This window comes from Phocoena phocoena, chromosome 13, assembly GCF_963924675.1.
Source record: "Phocoena phocoena chromosome 13, mPhoPho1.1, whole genome shotgun sequence".
Taxonomy (NCBI): domain Eukaryota; kingdom Metazoa; phylum Chordata; class Mammalia; order Artiodactyla; family Phocoenidae; genus Phocoena; species Phocoena phocoena.
This window is the reverse complement of record NC_089231.1, coordinates 27,333,872-27,353,218: the sequence shown is the minus strand read 5'-3', so window position 1 is coordinate 27,353,218 and position 19,347 is coordinate 27,333,872. Positions and strand designations below refer to the sequence as shown.

General features: G+C 43.6%; 1 protein-coding gene across 2 annotated transcripts in view; it reads right to left on the bottom strand.

Annotated features, from left to right (window-relative positions):
* LOXHD1 (lipoxygenase homology PLAT domains 1) overlaps nucleotides 1–19,347 on the bottom strand; it is a 198,858-nt gene that overhangs the window by 13,849 nt on the left and 165,662 nt on the right. For both annotated transcript variants that reach the window (XM_065889869.1, XM_065889870.1), the window contains 3 exons: nucleotides 17,178–17,295; nucleotides 16,068–16,242; nucleotides 14,312–14,497 (listed from right to left, as the gene is read on the bottom strand). In XM_065889869.1, the coding sequence (XP_065745941.1) occupies nucleotides 14,312–14,497; nucleotides 16,068–16,242; nucleotides 17,178–17,295 (479 nt within the window). The remainder of the gene's footprint in view (nucleotides 1–14,311; nucleotides 14,498–16,067; nucleotides 16,243–17,177; nucleotides 17,296–19,347) is intronic.

Here is a 19,347-nt window from a genome sequence, read left to right as displayed (position 1 = left end):
TCAACAAAAATTTTTTGGCATGCATATTTTAAGTTTTATTTAAATTCAAAATGTAAATAACAAATGGTTAGTAATAAATGGAAATAACAGAATCCGAAGCAAGATATCTGGATTCGTACCCAGAGCTGCCATATACATGCTATGTGACCTTGGGCAAGTTACTTCACCTCCCTGTTCCTCATCTTTTCAGAATTGCATAGAATATAAGTTCAAAAAGATTAAGAAATGATGTAAAATATTTGACTAGTAACAGTCTGGGTATTCGTTTAAGTGGATAAATGTGGGCATCAAACTGCTCGAGGGTTTACATTCTATTAGATACACTTAAGGTGCTTTATTTTAAAATGTCAGTATTTATGATAAACTTTTTAAAACTCAATAAATATATTGACTTTCCTGCATTAGGGCCAGTTCCATCTGTAAGTCTGTAAATTGGTTGCTTTCTGAGATGATTCCTGATACTATCATACACTAATTCAACTGCTTAATAAGGTTCGAAGTATTCAGTCTAGAGATGGTGCATGTCAGACCCATGGAAGCAGTCCTAACAGGCTTCCAGAGTGGAACATAGGAAGGAAGAGGGAGTGAAGAGGGAGGCAGAGGAAGAGAAGACAAATCGTTGGTCCTGTTGGAAGATGTCCAAGTGGAAGATATTCTTTGCTCTCCCCCAATCCCCTACCGTGTGTGTGTGTGTGTGTGTGTGTGTGTGTGTGTGTGTGTGTGTGTGTGAGAATATGAATGAGGTGATTCCCTGTCCAGGCCTTACCCAAATCAACTACAACAGGATCTCTGGAGTGTGACCCAGGCATCAACAGTCTTTAAAGCTTCCCAGGTGATTCCAATGTGTAGCCAAGGCTGAGAACTTGAGCCTGCGTGGCAATTACCTGGAGGACTTTGTTAAAACAGATAACTGGGCCCCACCCCCAGAGATTCTGATTCAGTTAGGTTTGTAGTGGGGTCCTGGGGTCCAAGAATTTCTTTCTCTAACCAGTTCTCAGGTGCTCCTGGTTCTGCTGGTCCCAGAGCCACACCTTGGCTTAATGTATCAGAGTCATCTCTTCTCCAGGATGATGGTCTTTCTATGATATCATGGCAATAATGATCAATGGGAATCAATGAGAATTTTGTGTTAGCGTGTGCATAAGTGTGTGTGAGTGTTAGTGGAGGGGGATGACATTAACCGGAGAGGTGGGTCATCATGCGATCACTTCTGTTGCTGGAATGCACTCTTCACCCTGCTGTACGTCCTGGGCAGGTTTCACTCCTGAATTACGATTCCTGAGCTCCAGGCAGGGTGGTGACAGAGGAAAACAGTGAGCTCATGGGAAGGGTGGATTCTGGGCTGGCTTTGACTTTATCCACAGGCAATTCAGTGCCCCAGTGTGTGGTTGGAGACAACCAGAGGAGGAGCCTACCTGGCCCGGGTTGCCCTGGTGCTTCTTGGCAGGTTGCTCCCTTCCCTCTGCATCCCCCTTTCCTCTCTCCTCTGAAAGCATGGCATTGTCTCACCCCATCCCCAGTTCTCTTTCCAAGTTTGACTCTGCAAAGAAACTTCTTCCATGGTAAATAGCAGGCTAACCCCAACCATTCTGAGATGAAGAAGCTTCATTCTCAGCCTCACGCTCACTGCTTATTTAGTTGCCTTGTTTTGGAAATGTTGGATGTGATTCACAAGGATCCTACTACAACTTTCTAGACTAATAACCTATCAAACATGGGAACAGGCAGGCCTGGGCAGGCTGATGCCATGTGGCTGGGTTCTGCTGGTGAAGGCACCAGAGAAGTTGACAGACCGACAGTTATAGCATGGCTAGTTGTGTGGCCAGCACTACCTGGATGGTCTCCACCATAGACCAATAGGGAACCATCTGAATCGCACCATTAGAGAATCCATTTCTTTACAAAGTCTCCTCTTTTAGAGTCCTACTTTATTTTTTTACACAAATATAGCAAACACCCCACACTGCCTGACATCTTACCTTTTCACTTACAATCTATATCAGTACATAAATATCTGCCCATCATTTTTCACAGTTGCATGGTATTCCATTGTATGCACACAAAAGAAATTTTCTACCTTGTTCTTATTGATGGATAATTACTTGCTAGCCAGACTTTTACTTCTGTATGCAATGGTATAATTACTACCCTTCTACATGCATCGTAGTGATCTTCTAAAATCATAAATAGGATTTTGTGACTTCTCCATAGAAAACCCTTCGATGGCTTCCCAGCACTCTCAGAATAAAATACAAACAGCTCACTAACAACTCTAAGAATCGGCATGACTTTGTCCCTTTCCATTCTGCTTTCATTTCACACTACTTGCAATTTTACTTACTATATTTCACTTACACTGGCCTTTTAGTACCTTAATATATGAAATCCAGTCTTGCCTTGGAAACTTTGCATACACTTTTTGGTCTACCTGGAAAAATATACCCCAGGCTCTGAATGCCCATAGTGTTTCATCACTGAGGCGTCAGATCAAATGTCCTGTCTTTGGGAAGACCTTTCCTAACCACACTATTTGCAGAGGTTTCCTCATCCTCTATTACTTGCCATCACATCAACATATACCCATTTCACAATCTGAAATAATTTTGTTTTTATTTCCTTGCACATTTTCTATATATTGCCTGTCTTTTACTAGGTTGTAAGCCCCATGAAAGTAGGGGTCTTGCCTGATATATCCACCACTATATTTTAGTGCCTAGAGCAATGCTTATAACACATTATTCAACACATGTTTATTGAATGCATGAGTGTGCACTATTAGTGAATAGGGAAGAACGAGGAAGAAGGACACTGGTGGCAACATTCTGTGAGTGGAGGGGGAAAATAATTCAAAGCCCCACCAGGGAGCAGAGGCCTGCCCTAGTAGAATCGATTGTTTTATCCCAAATGTCCTAAGGTTTACTATAAGAAAACAGCTTAAAAACTGAAAGAGCATGGGGTCCCAATCTTTCCAACCAAGAGAGGGCAGATTCTGAGTGGGAGAGAGACTGACTGCTACATGCTTCCTGGATTTCATCATGCCACCTACTACCTGCGATTCCTCAGTGGCCTTCCATACCTGATGGGAAAAAGGGGCCCAATTCTGTGTTTTCATATGTAGGGCTTTCTTCACCCTGTCTCCATACACTTCATTCCTTACCTCAGTAAGGAAGACCCCCCTAATGCAAATCCTCCACCCTACTTAGATAGATTTATTCAGCACCACTTTAGCATTTCCTTCCTCTTCATTAAGGCTCCAAGCTATTTCCCTGCCCTAAATTCCCACCTATCCTCTGGAAAACTTAGGCCCCACCTCCTCCATGAAACCCTCCAAACTCCCCAGTCCCATAGCATTCATCATCTGTCCATTCACTTGGCTATGAACACAGATGGCTTGGGAAATCTTTGCTATTGAGGTCATGAACATGAACTAACTCTTTTATGGTGATTTTATGTTGTATGTCTGACTTCTCCAGTTAGATTTTAAGGTGTGGGAACCATGTCTTATGACTTCTTGATTGCATCACAGGGATATTGACTTAATGCTCAATAAACATAGAATTGATAAATTATATTTACTTTCTATAGTGAACTCTCAGGTTTTTTTTTTTTGTCAAGCTAAGGTCCATGTGGGTAAACAAAATTTCTTAAACAAGATAAATAGATGATTTGAAATGAGTTATGGAACCATCACAGTCCTAGCTATTAAAGAATACAAGAATCTAGCTATTATTCTTCCACAAACACTTTCACATGTACATCATCCAAACTAGGATGCCCAGAATGACACACATGGATTTGGCAAATCTGGACTGCATTCTCAGCATACCCACCATACTGAACGTATTATCATATCTCCATGCCTCAGTTTCCTTACTTGAGCAATGTGACGGTTAAAATACGTGATTTCTGTGGTCCTTTATATTTCTATGAATTTATATTATTCAAAAGAAAATATATAAATTCATTCTGTGATTTCATCAGAGTTTTCAGAGGAAGCAAGCAAGAAGAACAAGATGAATTAGAAAATAAACACTCTGTTATAATTTGTTCAGTGTTGTAAAAGCTATCTGGGTGATTGGAATTAAGGAGAAGAATTAATCATTTATCTTGATTTTCATTTATGAACTATATTTCATGGTAATCAAATAGCCTGAGGGACAATTTTTTACAGAAGAATTCTAGCTAATAAGTGGATAAGAAATAACAATTAGAAAATCATTTGTAACCCTAACTGATCGTCACTGGGAGAAGCCATTAGATGAAGAGTGATGGGGGAAATTTACAATGGAGGAATCAAGTAGACAGCCCCTGGATCCACCATTAGATGTGAGCATCAGTGAGACTGAGACAGCTGTGATGTAATATGAAGGACACAGGTCCCATTTTAAAGTAGCCTTGATACCACCTATAAGGCATTCTTGCCAAAGAATGTTGAACCTGAAGCTAATCAAGCCTTTAGAGCTGACCTCCAGATTGTAGGAAATATGGAGAATAAGGAAGCAATGATACCAAGAAGAAGCAAACAGGCAGGTCTGGAGTGTGGAAATTTTATAGATCATTGGCCCAGTTCCTTCAACAGTCAATGGCATGAAAAAATAAAGGGATTAGGTATGGCTCTTCATTAAAGGAGGCTAAAGAAGCATAACAACTAAATATGCTGTGTGGACCTTCTTTGCATCCCGATTCACATAAAACCAAAAGTACAAAGACATTTTTTATGTTATTAAGGAAATTTGCATATGGAGTGGAAATTGGATGACATAAATAAATCATTGTTAAGTGTGATAATGGCATTGAGAAAATATCTACTTTTAAAAGAGAAGCATACTAAATATGTTTGGGCGAAATGACATGAGGTTTAGGATTTGATTTTATATCTTTCAGCAAACAAAAAGAAGCCAAAAAAGAAAAAAAAGGGTAAAGCAGGTATGACAAATCATGTGTTGAATCCATGTGATGGTTATGTGGAAGTTCATTATACATATCTAGCTGTCTTGACTTATATTAATATTTAAACTTTCATCTCTGGAAGAGAAAGTTACTATCAAGAAAAAGTTAGGCACAGAACCTTGTTCCTCTCCTGACCCTAGTATCCCAACCACTTGGGCTCAATGAAGACACAAAAATCTTTCTTTCCCTGCCGATGATAGGATCCTGCTTTCAGATCCAAAGTCTGGTTGGAAAGGAGAAGGCCATTTCTCTGCTTACAAAGGGAAGAGATTGACATCAATGACTTGGGATTTCTTTAGGTTCAAGAGCCATGATGGGGTCAAAGGCAATCAGTCTTGAGCTATCCAAGGGAGGCATCAAGTTCTTTGAAGAGCCAAAGTAGTAGCAACAAACAATCGTTAGTATGGCTTAGAGCTGTCCAAGGTGCTGAACTGCCTCCCTTTTCTTTCAAGGTTTTGACAGTGGTGAGACAAATTTGAATGCAGAGTTTTTGCATAGAAGAAAAATGCAGTTTTTTTCCTTGAGAAAACTGAGAAAATCTAGATATGTGCATAGTGTCTAAGGAGTGGGGACAGCCATTATTAGAGGACCTAGTGATGACCCTGAGGTTCATGGCCGGTACTCAGTTTTTGAAAGTACTAAGACACAAGGAAAAATTCTGATTTGGGAGAAATGTGCGTTCCCTGTGGTGGAGGCATAAAAAGACAGGAATGATCAGAGGGACTGAAACAGAGGTATAAATAAATTCTATATTAAGTTCCTACTATATTACAAGCAGTGTGATAGGCATTAGGGAAAGAGCAATGAGTATGAAAATGGTACTCATGGAGCTGATAAGTAAGGGAGACAGAGGCTAAGCATGTAGTTACAAATATAATGACTATTCTGGGGGACGGTTTAAGTAAGGTAAGGCAATAGGAAGAACTTACAGTGAGGAGGTTAGTACATAAGAGAGTTTGTTAATCATAAACAGGGAGATGTAATCATGGCAGGGTGCATGTTTGGAGTTAGGTCACAAGGCAGAAGTCTCAGGGGCTGGAATTCAATGTCAAGCACATAGTAGAAACGGAAGCTAGTCTGATGCCTTTTAGTTCTAGATTCTTCCTCTTTTTCCTGCTTAGAAGAATAGTTGGTTTCTGAGCCCCAGTTACCACTGAACTGCCTGCAGGGCTATGGAGATCCCAGCTGCAAAAGTTAAGAGCAATGTTTGTCAAGCAGATCCCAACTTGACACCACCTTGAGAATTATAGCTCTGGACCACCTCACTGTACTTTAAGCTGCTGCAGTTAACCTTGCTGACTTCAGGCTCTCTGATGGGACTTCACTCTGATTTGGTGCATTTTATCTTGGCCCAATGGCCTTGAATATTTTTCTATCCAGCAGCAAATCCTGAGGCAGATATTTTGCTGCAGAGAGGTGATTGAATTGGAGCCCTCAGGAAGTCTACACTATTCCCTGGAAGGACCTCTTCCTTACTGTATTCAATTCTTAGGGCTGCTGTAACAAATTACCACAAACTTGGTGGCTTAAAAAAAAAAGAAACTTATTCTCTCACCACCATGGAGGCTACAAGTCTGAAAACAAGGTGTCAGTGGGGACATGATCCTTCTGAAGACTCCAAGAAAGAATCCTCCTGGCCTCTTCCTAGCTCTGGGTAGGTCCTGGCAATCCCTGGCATTCAATGTCTTTGAGCTGTGTTCTCTATTTCTGGTCTCTGCCTCTATCTTCACATGGACTTATTCTCCATATGTCTCTTTGTGTCCTCTCATCTTCTTATAGGAACAGAAGTCATTGGATTTAGGAACCAACCTAAATCCAGGATGATTTCACCTCAAATTCCTTAACTAATAAAGGCCCTATTTGCAATTAAGGTCACATTCTAAAGTTCTAGGTGGCCAAGAATTCAGGGGGAACATTCGACCCACTAAATCTGCCTTTGGAGAATTACAAATGCTTTGAAGGAGTGTCTGATAGAATGTGCTACATCTGGAGCTTCTCAAACACAGAGAGGAGAAAGATATTTCCCTGGGAGTCCAGAAAAGGATGGCATTTGGAGTCATCCATTTAGGCTTAAGAAGCTGCTACAAGCTGATGTTTGACATGAATTTAGTCATTTGTTCACATAATTATTAAATAGCTACTAAGTGCAAGGCACTGAGAATTCAAAGTTGAATCAAACAAGTTAGAGACCTACTGTTTAGAGATTCAAAATCTGCCAGTCGTAATTGGCAAGACAATTACAATTCAGCACAGTAGGCGCTATGAATAGAGTTATAAACAGAACAGTTCGGGAGCATCGAGTAAGGAGGATCTAATTTCATTTCATGTAAAAAGTGGTAGTTAATCTGGAGTTTGAAGGACGCATTAGAATTTATCAGGGGAAGAGAATTCCAGGTGAAAACTCATCTCTTAGGTATCTATTTATGAATAACTGTTAGCTTGGCCAAAGATGTAAGTTATTTCATGCCAGGTAAAATTTGAACAAGGGCTGGCCTCGAAGTTCAGAGAGCTAGGAAAGAGAAGAGAGTAAAGAGAAGAGAAAACCTTTTTAATGGAAGTTCATCTTAGAGATTTCTCATTGTTGCAAATTCATATGTACCACACCATTCACTGGATGGACTGGAACAGTCAGGAATAAAAAGGCAATTCCATTTTATAAAAAGGACAAGAAAACAGAGAGGGTGAAGCTAGGTGAGAAAGTTTCCCTGACAATTTGTGTGTGTGCGTGGGGAGGAGTACTTAGGAGGCAATGACGAACATTTTTGTCTTATAAACATGAATCCATAAATGACAGAAGGCTCTTTATCTTCCCCTCCTTTTCCCTTGTTACAGTGATTTAAATGTTTGGCTGCATAAAAAAATCCTCATCAAGGGATTCTGGGAATTTGCTAGGGAGAAATAAACATTTTCAATAGTTTAACTTTCTTTGCTATTTGAAAACAAATGTATTTTCATATTTCCTTTATTAAATTTATGCCCAGGAAACTATGGCATCATGAACCAACACACCACTTCTTGGGATTTCATGACCAGTGAACGATCCTCAACATTACATAGTTCCCCAGACAGGGTCCGTCTCCCCAGACACATTCCCCTTTGGAAGTAAAAAAATGTTAAGGCAATCCATTTTCCTCCTCTTTTCTTCCTCCTTCTCCTCTTCCTTCCCTTCTATTATCTAACCTCAGGTTAGAATTCTCAGGAATCTGCTCTCGGCCACTTTTGTTTTTCTCAAGCTGCACTTCCTCCACAAATGCTCTTATCACTCTCACGGCTTCAGTAATGTCTCTGTACTAACAATTCTTAGATCAATATCTCCCAGCTAGTTTTCCTCTTGAGCTCCAGACCCCACTGTTACTAGCTATCACCTCTTAGATGTCTTCCAGACCTTTAAATTAAACATATCAAGATGAAGAAACTCCTCAAGCATCCTCACCATTCTTGCTCAAGTTTCCTTCTTAGCCAAACCTTTAATAAGCTTTCTGCCTTAAATATTTCTCAAATCTTTCTACATTTTCTCCATTTCCCACTGCTACCATCATTGTGCAAATCATCCTTATCTCCCATCATCTCTTAGCCAGTCTTTTGAAGTTTGTTTTCTTTTCCATTTTACCTATCCCCCACAGATACTATGATAATCTTCCCCATGTGACTACTGTTCTGAGATCCTTTGATGGCTTCTCAGGACAATTAGGATAAAGACCCAATCCTTGACATGGCTTATAATACCTTGCACAGCCTGATTCCAGTCTACTTTCTAGCTCCCAACCCCATTCCCTATTTTGTAGTCATTCTGAACTCTTCTTTCATTTCTGGAACATATCAATATATTTTATATTTCAGGACTTTTATGTTTTCTGTTCATTCTGCCTCAAATATGCTTCATTTTTGGTAAACACCACACCCCACCAAATGTCTATTCCTATCAATACTTCAGGTCTTAGCTTAAATATCACTTTTTCAAAGATAGATCCAGTTGAACCTTATTATTTGTGTATTATCCATATTTACAAATTAACCTACTTGCTAAAATTTATTTGTAACCCTAAAATCAATACTCACAGTGCTTTCACAGTTATTCATGGACATGTGCAGAATGGCAAAAATTTGAGCTGTCTGATGCACATGTCGCCAGCTGAGGTTAAACAAGATGGTGCTCTGCCTCCTTGTTTCAGCTCTCACACTATGAATAAGTGTCCTTTGTGTGGTCTATTTAGTGCTATGGTTTTTTATTTTTACATTTTTATGCTTTTTGTTGGTAATTTTGCTGCTTTAAATGTCCCCCAAGCATAGTCCTAGAGAGCTGTCTAGTGTTTCTAAGTGCAACAAGGCTGTGATGTGCCTTACAAAGAAAATAGATTTGTCACTTAATGTTCCTTTAGGCATGAGTTATTGTATTGATGACCATGAGTTCACTGTTAATAAATCAAGAACTCCTAGAGAAATGGAAATAAAAACAAAAATAAACAAATGGGACCTAATGAAACTTAAAAGCTTTTGCACAGCAAAGGAAACCATAAACAAGACCAAAAGACAACCCTCAGAATGGGAGAAAATATTTGCAAATGAAGCAACTGACAAAGGATTAATCTCCAAAATTTACAAGCAGCTCATGCAGCTCAATAACAAAAAAACAAACAACCCAATCCAAAAATGGGCAGAAGACCTAAATAGACATTTCTCCAAAGCAGATATACAGATTGCCAACAAACACATGAAAGAATGTCAACATCATTAATCATTAGAGAAATGCAAATCAAAACTACAATGATATATCATCTCACACCAGTCAGAATGGCCATCATCAAAAAATCTAGAAAAAATAAATGCTGGAGAGGGTGTGGAGAAAAGGGAACTTGCACTGTTGGTGGGAATGTAAATTGATACAGCCACTATGGAGAACAGTATGGAGGTTCCTTAAAAAACTACAAATAGAACTACCATACGACCCATCAATCCCACTACTGGGCATATACCCTGAGAAAACCATAATTCGAAAAGAGTCATGTACCAAAATGTTCATCGCAGCTCTATTTACAATAGCCAGGACATGGAAGCAACCTAAGTGTCCATCAACAGATGAATGGATAAAGAAGATGTGACACATATATACAATGGAATATTACTCAGTCATAAAAAGAAATGAAATTGAGATATTTGTAGTGGGGTGGATAGACCTAGAGTCTATCATACAGAGTGAAGTAAGTCAGAAGGAGAAAAACAAATACTGTATGCTAACACATATATATGGAATCTAAGAAAAAAAAATGTCATGAAGAACCTAGGGGTAAGACAGGAATAAAGACACAGACCTACTAGAGCATGGACTTGAGGATATGGGGAGGGGGAAGGGTAAGCTGTGACAAAGTGAGAGAGTGGCATGGACTACCAAACGTAAAATAGATAGCTAGTGGGAAGCAGCCGCATAGCACAGGGAGATCAGCTAGGTGGTTTGTGACCACCTAGAGGGGTGGGATAGGGAGGGTGGGAGGGAGGGAGATGCAACAGGGAAGAGATATGGGAACATATGTATATGTATAACTGATTCACTTTGTTATAAAGCAGAAACTAACACACCATTGTAAAGCAATTATACTCCAATAAAGGTGTTAAAAAATTAATCAAGAATATATATTAGATGAGGTGTCTTTAAACAGGAACACACATAAAACAAAGTTATGTATTGACTGGTTGATGAAAATGCTGTGACCAGAGGCCTGCAGGAACCTAACCTTGTATTTTCCCTAGGAGAGTGGTTCATTGTTTGCAGCAACTTTAGCGTGCAAAAGTATTGTGGATAATGAGAATTGGTTATATTTGATTTATTGACTGAAATCAATATAAAAACTTGTTAGGACTTGTTAGGAATCATTAGGACTACAGTAGTAGAGGAACTGAAAGGCTCATGTTGTCTGGGAAGAGGACATGTCAGGTAGGAGGAGAAAAACAAGAAAGGGGAAAACATAGGCATCACTACAGGCAAACATTATCCCTGACTCCTGGAATGTTACTGATTGACTCTCTGGAACATTTTTCTCAAATATGTGTGCCTTTGCTTTCCTAGGTAGTTTGGAAGGAAGGATACCACACGGAGCAGGAATGCCTAAGAGGACTCTGGAAAGTCTGTGATGAGAAACAGATGGGGATGGAAGGAGAAGGCAGACTTTGAAGATGTGGTAGCAACAGAAGTCATCCAAGGAACAAAGAACCAGTAGGGTTTCAGATATTTAGTCAGGTGGAGTTAGATAAGATGGAGTTGAAGACAGCAGCCTTTGAAGACAGGAAACAGAGATGAACTCTGATCTTGGATCAGCAATTATCTGTCTTTTATTGCTGTGAATTGAGGATGAGACGTATGGTAAGTTGAACCATTTTGACAAGCTGAGGGAAGTCTATAACAGTCCAGTCTGAAAACAGTCAGCCTCAAATGTGGGAACCCTAGAAACAGGTGGCAGAGTCCAGAATTGAGAGACGCCAGAGAGAAGTCAGTACCCTGGACAGCTACACAGCTCCAAAGGCTATAGCGTGTTTACCCAGAACTGTGGTATTTAACACGGGCATCCTCAGTCTTTCTGGTCATCCCCTCCACCCTCACAACCCTGTGAGTGAAACCTTCATATTAAAAATGGCCCTGACACTGTCTCCCCTTCTTGGAAAAGGGATGGAGGTCATCATGGTCTACATGAAGTTCTACCCTGCCTAGTTCTCTGACCTGACCAGGAGGTGATCAGGGAGCCCCTTGACCTCTGATCCCATCATGTGGTTGAACCCTAAGGGGATTGTTCAGACTGGTTGGGAATAATATTTCTTCCTTCTCAAGGTTCTAGTCCCTTTGCTTCTCTGTTGCTTCTGAGATAGGGGCAGTGGAAGAACAGAATTAAAGGCCCTGGTATTTCTCAGCTCTGTCCTGGGAGTGGGGGAGGGGTGGAGTCTCAACTAAGCTAAGATTTAGTGAGCCTCCACTGTGCCACAGGCACCTTTGTAGGCAGTTATGAAAATAAATATGAATGAGCCATGGCCCCTGCTCTCAAGAGTAATGCCTTGCCAGGGTGTGTTGGCAGTCCAGAGATAAAATGTGCTTCTTTCTGATTAGGACAGGGGCACACTTCCCAGGAATATACTTCCTAAACTATGGTTTGCCTCTGGCGTGGACACTGCAACAGGAAACTGTATGCATGGATATTAGGGTAGACAAACCCCATCCCCACCCACCCTCATCAATCTGGTCTGTCAAAACACTCTAATTAGGCTTGTGGTGACACACACATTGGGGCTCAGCGCTTTTACTGAGCCCCTGGCATCTTGCTCAAACACTGAAGTGATTGTCTTGACTGAGTGATCCATCTGTGGCGTGTCATGGGCAGCGGCTCATCTTGATCTTATGAGCTGTCTGGGGCAGGAGATGATCTTAACAATTTGGCTCTTGTTGTTAAGCCAGACTTTCGACCACCGGCCAACCTTCTACTAGTTCTAAAACAATCATAATGGATGATGAGAGAGTGAGAAAGAATTCAGGGATATTTGTTTTGCTTCCTTATTGGGAAAGAGTAGAGATTCATTAGGGATATTTTGAGAATATTTTGCAAGTATGCTTCTTTCCATAGACGTATAATGACACAGAATGAACAGGAGAGGAGTAAGCATCCCCTTCCACTTTTCTGGAGAAGTCATCCTCCCCCTGTACCCTGACAATAAACATGTATGGGGGAGAAAGGAGGTAGAAGAAGCTGTCCTCGTCTCCTCATCTTCTTTTTTGACCTGTTGGCACAGTGGCTGGTGAGGGTGCAGAATGGAACTGGCAGGATGGGCTGGTATCCCAGAACAGGCATCAGAAGACCTGAATTTGAGTTTTGGCTGTGTCTCTTTCTTGCTGTGTGATTCTGAGTAAGTTGTTCAAACTTCACAGGGCCTCAATATTCCTTGGTCGTTGAAAAGAGAGATAATTCAGTGCTTTTGTTGCAGGAATTCACAAGATTGTTGTGAGGGTCAAATGTTTGTACCTTTCATATTTAACAGAGCACTAGGACCGTAGTGAATGCTGTAAATGTTCGCTCAGTGAATGACTGAATGGGTACACTGAGATTTGAAAGCTGAGGGCTGTGCAAGTCTTCATTAGATTATTGCTCTGAAGACTGAGTACTTTCTCTGTGCCTAATAAGAGCTTATCCCATGTTACTGAAAAAACTTTACTGTTTAACCCACGTTAAAGCTGCCGAGTTGGGCTTCATCAGATGCCATGACAGACATATTGGTCCTCTGTCAGGATTTGGAAGACGTAAGGACAAATACAACACTCAGGACGCCTCTGGGCCACTCATGGGGCAAACTCAGGAAAGACCGGAGAAGGATTTGGATGAGTAGCTTTGTGGAGGCCAGTTTCAATGGAAGACAAGAGGGTGAGTTAGAACACATAAATTAAGAAAGTAATGTGTCTCAAGGAGGTGAAATTTAGTATTTAACAACTCTTTTCTAATTATATAATGTGTAACATAAAGACCCAAAGCCAGAAAAAAGTGTTCAGAGTGGCCTGAAGACAACAAAAGGATAATGAAAAAATTCAGCACAATTACAGATATGATAAAGTATTCCTTAGGTATTTTGAAGTTAAAAATAAATTTCTTGCTTGGCTTATAGTCTACCCTATCATTCATATTTATAAGTGAATTTGACGAATTTTAGACTAGCTATTATAAATAAACAAACATAATCCTTTATAGAAAATCCATGGGAAGTGAATTTGGTGATGTAGCCCTTCTTTTCTTAATTTTTATATCTGAACTAAGTAGAATTAATGCCCCAACATAACAGAAAATTAAGAGCTACTCAACACCCCGGGGGGCAGGGGGGGCAGGAGGAACTAAAATTTGCCCAGAAACATTGGCTGTTCTAACTGATGGAATGGTCAAAATGGTGGCAATCAGGCCTCCTTGGTGGTGCAGTGGTTAAGAATCCGCCTGCCAGTGCAGGGGAAACGGGTTCAAGCCCTGGTCCAGGAAGATCCCACATGCCACGGAGCAACTAAGCCCGCGAGCCACAACTACTGAGCCCACGTGCCACAACTACTGAAGCCTGTGTGCCTAGAGCCTGTGCTCTGCAACAAGATAAGCCACCGCGATGAGAAGCCTGCGCACTACAATGAAGAGTAGCCCCTATTCGCTGCAACTGGAGAAAGCCTGCGCTCAGCAACAAAGACCCAACACAGCCAAAAATAAATAAAATTTTAAAAATGGTGGCAATCAACTGCTTTCTGTTCCCTGTCACCCTGGGGTAGAAGGATCCACGTGCTGCCAGGGAGACGGGGTGGGGCTCAGGTGGAGAGCTGAGGCCTGCCCTCCCTCCCACCCTGACCTTGAGCCTGAGCTACCTTTGTTGTCGTGCCAGACCCTCAGCTTGCAGAGGTGGCCCAGGCTCAGCATGTCGGAAAAGTTGAATGTGTCGGTGCTGTTCCGCTCGAACTTGTTCCAGTTGGCAGACTGCTTCAGGGCCAGGGGCCCGCTGTCCCCATTCTCCCCAAAGATGATGATGAACACATTGGCATCGGTGCCCGCTCCTGGGGTGCACAAGACAAGGGCTCTAGGTGCTGGACTTTGTGAATCATAGCTCTCTTGTTCTGGCCTCACTCTCGGGATCCTGGGAGGAGCCAGGGGGGCACATGGGCAAGTTCAGAGTCATCGAGGCCAGGGGTGAGGTCAGAAAGGGCTGGTCAGTGTCATAGGGCTCCCAGGTCTACAACTCTATCCTTCATCTCACCTCTGTGGCTTGTAAATGCTGTTGGGTTAACTGGGATCCTGGTTACCAAGTGTGAATGGTTTGGTACAAGAGCTCACCTAGTTTGGGGGAAATACACCCATACTTAAACATGTGCCGTGTGGACTGGCTTTACAGTTTAGAAATAAACTCCCTCCTGTAAAATGTGAAAGTTCCTTGTTCCCAGATCCGTCTCTGGTTGACATTCTACGCTAGAGCTTCACATCATTTGCTTAAGCCAAATAGAGGTATTGACCCCAGCTGAAAAGAAAAGGCTTCTAGGAGAGGTCACTCCTTGAAGATTTTCTGATACACACCCTGTGGTTAAAAATGTAGTTATTGTTTTCTGAGAGCACATCATGACGGGATGAGGGACTCGAAAACTGTGAACACTTGGAACTTTAAGCGAAGAGAGTGAAGGCTTCACTCTGAGGAGGAAAGGAAGAAGGGAGGTGCCAAAAAACACTTTGCCAGCTGTCCTGACCCATCATGTACGCCGGAGATGCTTCATTTCTTTGGCTGAATGCTTCTCTGTTGAAAATGTAAGCTACCAGAGCCAACAAGGGGCTCTCTCACTAGCCATTTATAAGTAGTGTGAGTGAGTTTGCCAGATTCCTTGCACCAGCTGCTGGGGAGCAGGCTTGGTATAGGGGAGGGGAGGCAGGAGGCATTGCTTTCCTCTCAGCTGCTGGCCTTTGAGCATGCTTGTACTTTTGCTTGGAAGGCCCCTCCTCTGTTGTCCCCTCTGCCTCACTAGCTTCTGTTTGTCTTTCTGGGCCAGACTTTGGCACCACCTCTGGGAAGCAGTTCCATGACCCTTGCCTCTGATCTCAGGCTGGGTAAGGTGCCCTCCTCTGGGTTCCCAGCACCTGTGCCAACTTCTGTCACAGCCTCACTGTCTTTGCTGCCCTCAAATGTCAGTCACACACGGGCTCAGGGACTTATCCCATCCTAAGACCCCAGGCCAAAGCTGGCACACAGCAGATGGCGGCCAAGCACAGGGATGTGGGAAGGAACCCAGGGGCATCCAAGATGCATGGCACCTGGGTGAGGGGTGTCAGGAGGCAGCAGGAGGACAGAGGGCCTCTGAGCTAATCTCCTGCACCGTTTTCAAAAGTGCTGACCATACGGCCTGGTAACGTTCTCCCTCACTTCCCTGAGGCAGGAAGGACGGGGCCGAGTCAGTCACTGGGAGGAATACTTTATTCAGGCAGAAGGTGGCACACCGTGGAAAGGAGCTGGCCTGACCAACTTTTGGAAGGCCATCCAGAGAAAAATGTCTTGACCAGGGCCCAGGACCTGAGCCAGAATGTAAGGAGGGGCAGGGTTAGTGGCAGGTGGGTATAGGAGAAGGGAGGGACCCACTGACTCACCCAGGATGTCACTGGTCTTCACTGAGACGGTATAGGAAGTCCACTCCATCATCTCCTCCCCGTCGATGACGGCACACATCTCACACACCAGGGTCTTCTTGCCCTTCCGCTGGGACAGCCAGTCTCCGTAGTAGAACATGGTCAGGTCTCCAGTGTTCATGTTCTTCAGCAGGATCTGGGGGAGAGGGGCCAGCGTGGGAAGACCTCCCTCACCTCTGCCAGCTGCCCACCCGCTATGCAGTCCCCTCATCTGGACCCCCGAGACCCACGATCCCAGGCCTGAGACAAGTTCTTCTGATTTAGACTCGAGGCATGAGGAAAGGGTCCTCTCCAGGAAAAGACCCTGCCCCGCGGGCCTGGCACAGGGTCTGAAGCCCCTGCCATGACTACCCTCACTTGGGGAGTTGGAAATGGGCAATTCGTCTAAATATATTTCCGAGAGGTGCCCGTCACTGTGCATGAGAAATGTTTGCTGAATGAATGACAGAACAACAGACCAACCAAACCACTGTCAGCCACAGACCCCTGGAACTGTGTACCCAAGCTCACCAGATTGCCCTTGGTGGGAGCACCCTACTGTTGGCTCAAGAAAAATCTGCTAAAGGCTGGACAGGGGAGCAGAGCCTGAGGGGACTCGGGACAGATGGCCTTTGATGGATGAGGGATGAGAGGATGACTCAGAGGGGAGCGTTGGCCCAAGATGGAAGAAGAGGCAGCCAGCTAACCGTGATCACAGGGGCACCGGAAGCCTCCTTGCCGTCTGCCTAATGTTCCCACCATTGGAGCCTTGCCGCCCCAGTTCCTGCTCCCCTCTCACCCCTCCCAACTCGCTTCCTCCAGGAAGCCCACACCCTGTCTCTGTCCACACTGCACTGACAGGGCAGGCTGTATTCCCTGGCAGCTGATTCAGTTTTGACTGGACTCAAATAAATAAAACTAGGTTCTCTGATTAATTCACACCAAAGGGCGTATTGATTATCTGGGCCAGGTCCGCATAACGACCCTTTAAGGTGACATTTGCACTTTAACAAGGCCCACTGACAGCCCAAAGCAGCAGGAAGAACGGGTGGGCAGTGGGTGGAAGGGAGGGTGAGGGTCCAGCCATGTTACCCTCTCCAGGAACCACTCGGGCCGGCTGCCCAGGCCATCAATTCGGATCCGCATCTTGGTGAACGGGGCGATGTCCAGAATCTCCATGATGAAGGTGTCATTCTGCTCTCGCTCAAATCTGGGGGTGGAGAGGAGGGGCATGAAGAAGGGAGTCTGGCCATGGTTAGAGGGCGAGGCCATGCCAGAGACCAGATTCAGGGTAAGGAGAGAAGAAGAGGCCTCTCAGCTCCCAGTGACTCCCAACTAGCCTGTCTCTTGCACCCCAGATGTGTTTCCAAAAGACTGGGTTAAGTGAGTTGCTGGTAGATATGGTCCTGATTCAAGAGGTACCAGTTCTGGGTCTTAATCTCATTCTGCTAACCACATGGAACAGTCCCAGCTCCTCTCTGGGACTTGTTTTCCTCATCTGTAGTCTAGGGAAAATGACACTGGCCTGGCAATCTCATAAAACTGTCATGAGGACCAAATGGGTGTGAAATCAACTTAAAATGTGAAAAAAATTCCATACCTGCAAGATTTTAAATGAGACTCTATGAGTGACAGGCTGCCACGAATGGTGGGGCAAGTTGTGCACTGCACAACTCTAGATAGTGCTGTTCACATTTTTCTGTACAGAATATGCATAACTGAAGGCAGTGGCCCTAGGTTGGGAAACACTAGTAATAACTGTAAAATGGCAGTTAGGTAACATTGCTTTTGTTGCTATTACTATTTTGCTACCGAATGACCACATCATCTCAGAGACACTATCTTTATTTCTTACTGCTCTTCCCACAGTGCTGCATACAAAATGCGACCTTCAGTGCTGACATTGGTCGACTGCTCACTGATTCTAGATGCTGCTGCTGATAAGCCCCTGGGGGTAATGCAGGTATCACTGAAGATATGACACTGCATGGCAATTTTATGCTTCTTTGAACAAAACGTGCTTTTAATAACAGAGGCCACAGCCAGTGGGAGCTGGGACTGCAAATGCTGCAGACTGAGAACTAACTACCCCTCGTCTTCAAGACAGCAGTGGAACAGAGGCCTAATCCCTTTGATAACTTGCTTATGTGCCCTTTATGATTATTAGAAGTAAAAACACTCTCCCAGAAGTCTGCCCTAAATCCCTCCTGCTCTAGTTTAAACTGTCTGTCCCTCTGGTCACGTGGGAACTGGAAGGCGGTGCTCACAAACTCCCCTGTCAAGCTCATCTCACATAGTGGAGATTCTCTCAAATAATCTTTCAACTCATTGATTCCTTACTCTTGTCAGGTGTATAATTTTGCAGAATAAAGGAACTTTAGAAATCTGTGCTCTGTATTTTTAAAAAAATTTTCGCCCTTTGAATTTAGCCAAATATCTCCCTTTTATGGAGATTTTATGGTGGGGCAGGTGTAAGGAAAAAGGGAGAGAGAAATAAGCTTTTCTTTTAGAAAACCAAAGACTGGGTTACAGTTGCCCCCTCACCCTCCATTAAAGGCTAAACCCGATTACACCTGGATAGACCCCTCTCCTCAGGGTAAAAGGCCTGCATCTGAAAGGAAAGCCCCTCATTGGCCCTTCATTTCTCCACAGCTCACCAGCCACATTTTTCCTGCTGCTCCAAGCCCCTCAAGACATCCCAGTTGACACGAGAGAGAGCCGCACACTGAGGGGCCCCCGCTGGAGAAGTGGTCAGCCTCTGAGTCAGGTCCCCTTGCCTCTGGCTCAGAAGGTTGGGGTTGCCGAAGTGGCCCTGGCTTTGTCCTGCTCATCCACCTGAAGGAGCTCAGCAGCTTTAGCTGCCCCTCACTCCCTTCCTGTTATCCCTTCTTTCTGTTCTCCACCCCATCAAAGGCTGTCCTTGGGAAACAGCCTAGCGCCCACTCATTCACCAGTCTCTGTGACGGAGGACAGCCTAAGGCTAACCAAAGCCAAAACCTTAGGCTGGAAGGGCCAGTATTTAATGGAAAAGTTTTAGACATTGTTAAGAAGCTGGGGAAGATTTATGGGTAGGGAGCCTGCGGAGGGGGTGGCTGGAAGATAGGGAAGAAGGTTATGGGTCCAAAGCCAGCCTCCCTGGGGCAGCTGCTCAGGCACTTTGCCTCTGTGCATCTTAGAGGTAAGGCTGGGGCTTCCGGAGTTGGCTGGGATCAGAGGCTCACCTGTAGCTTCATGTTAGACCCAGCTCCTTCCAGTAGCAGTG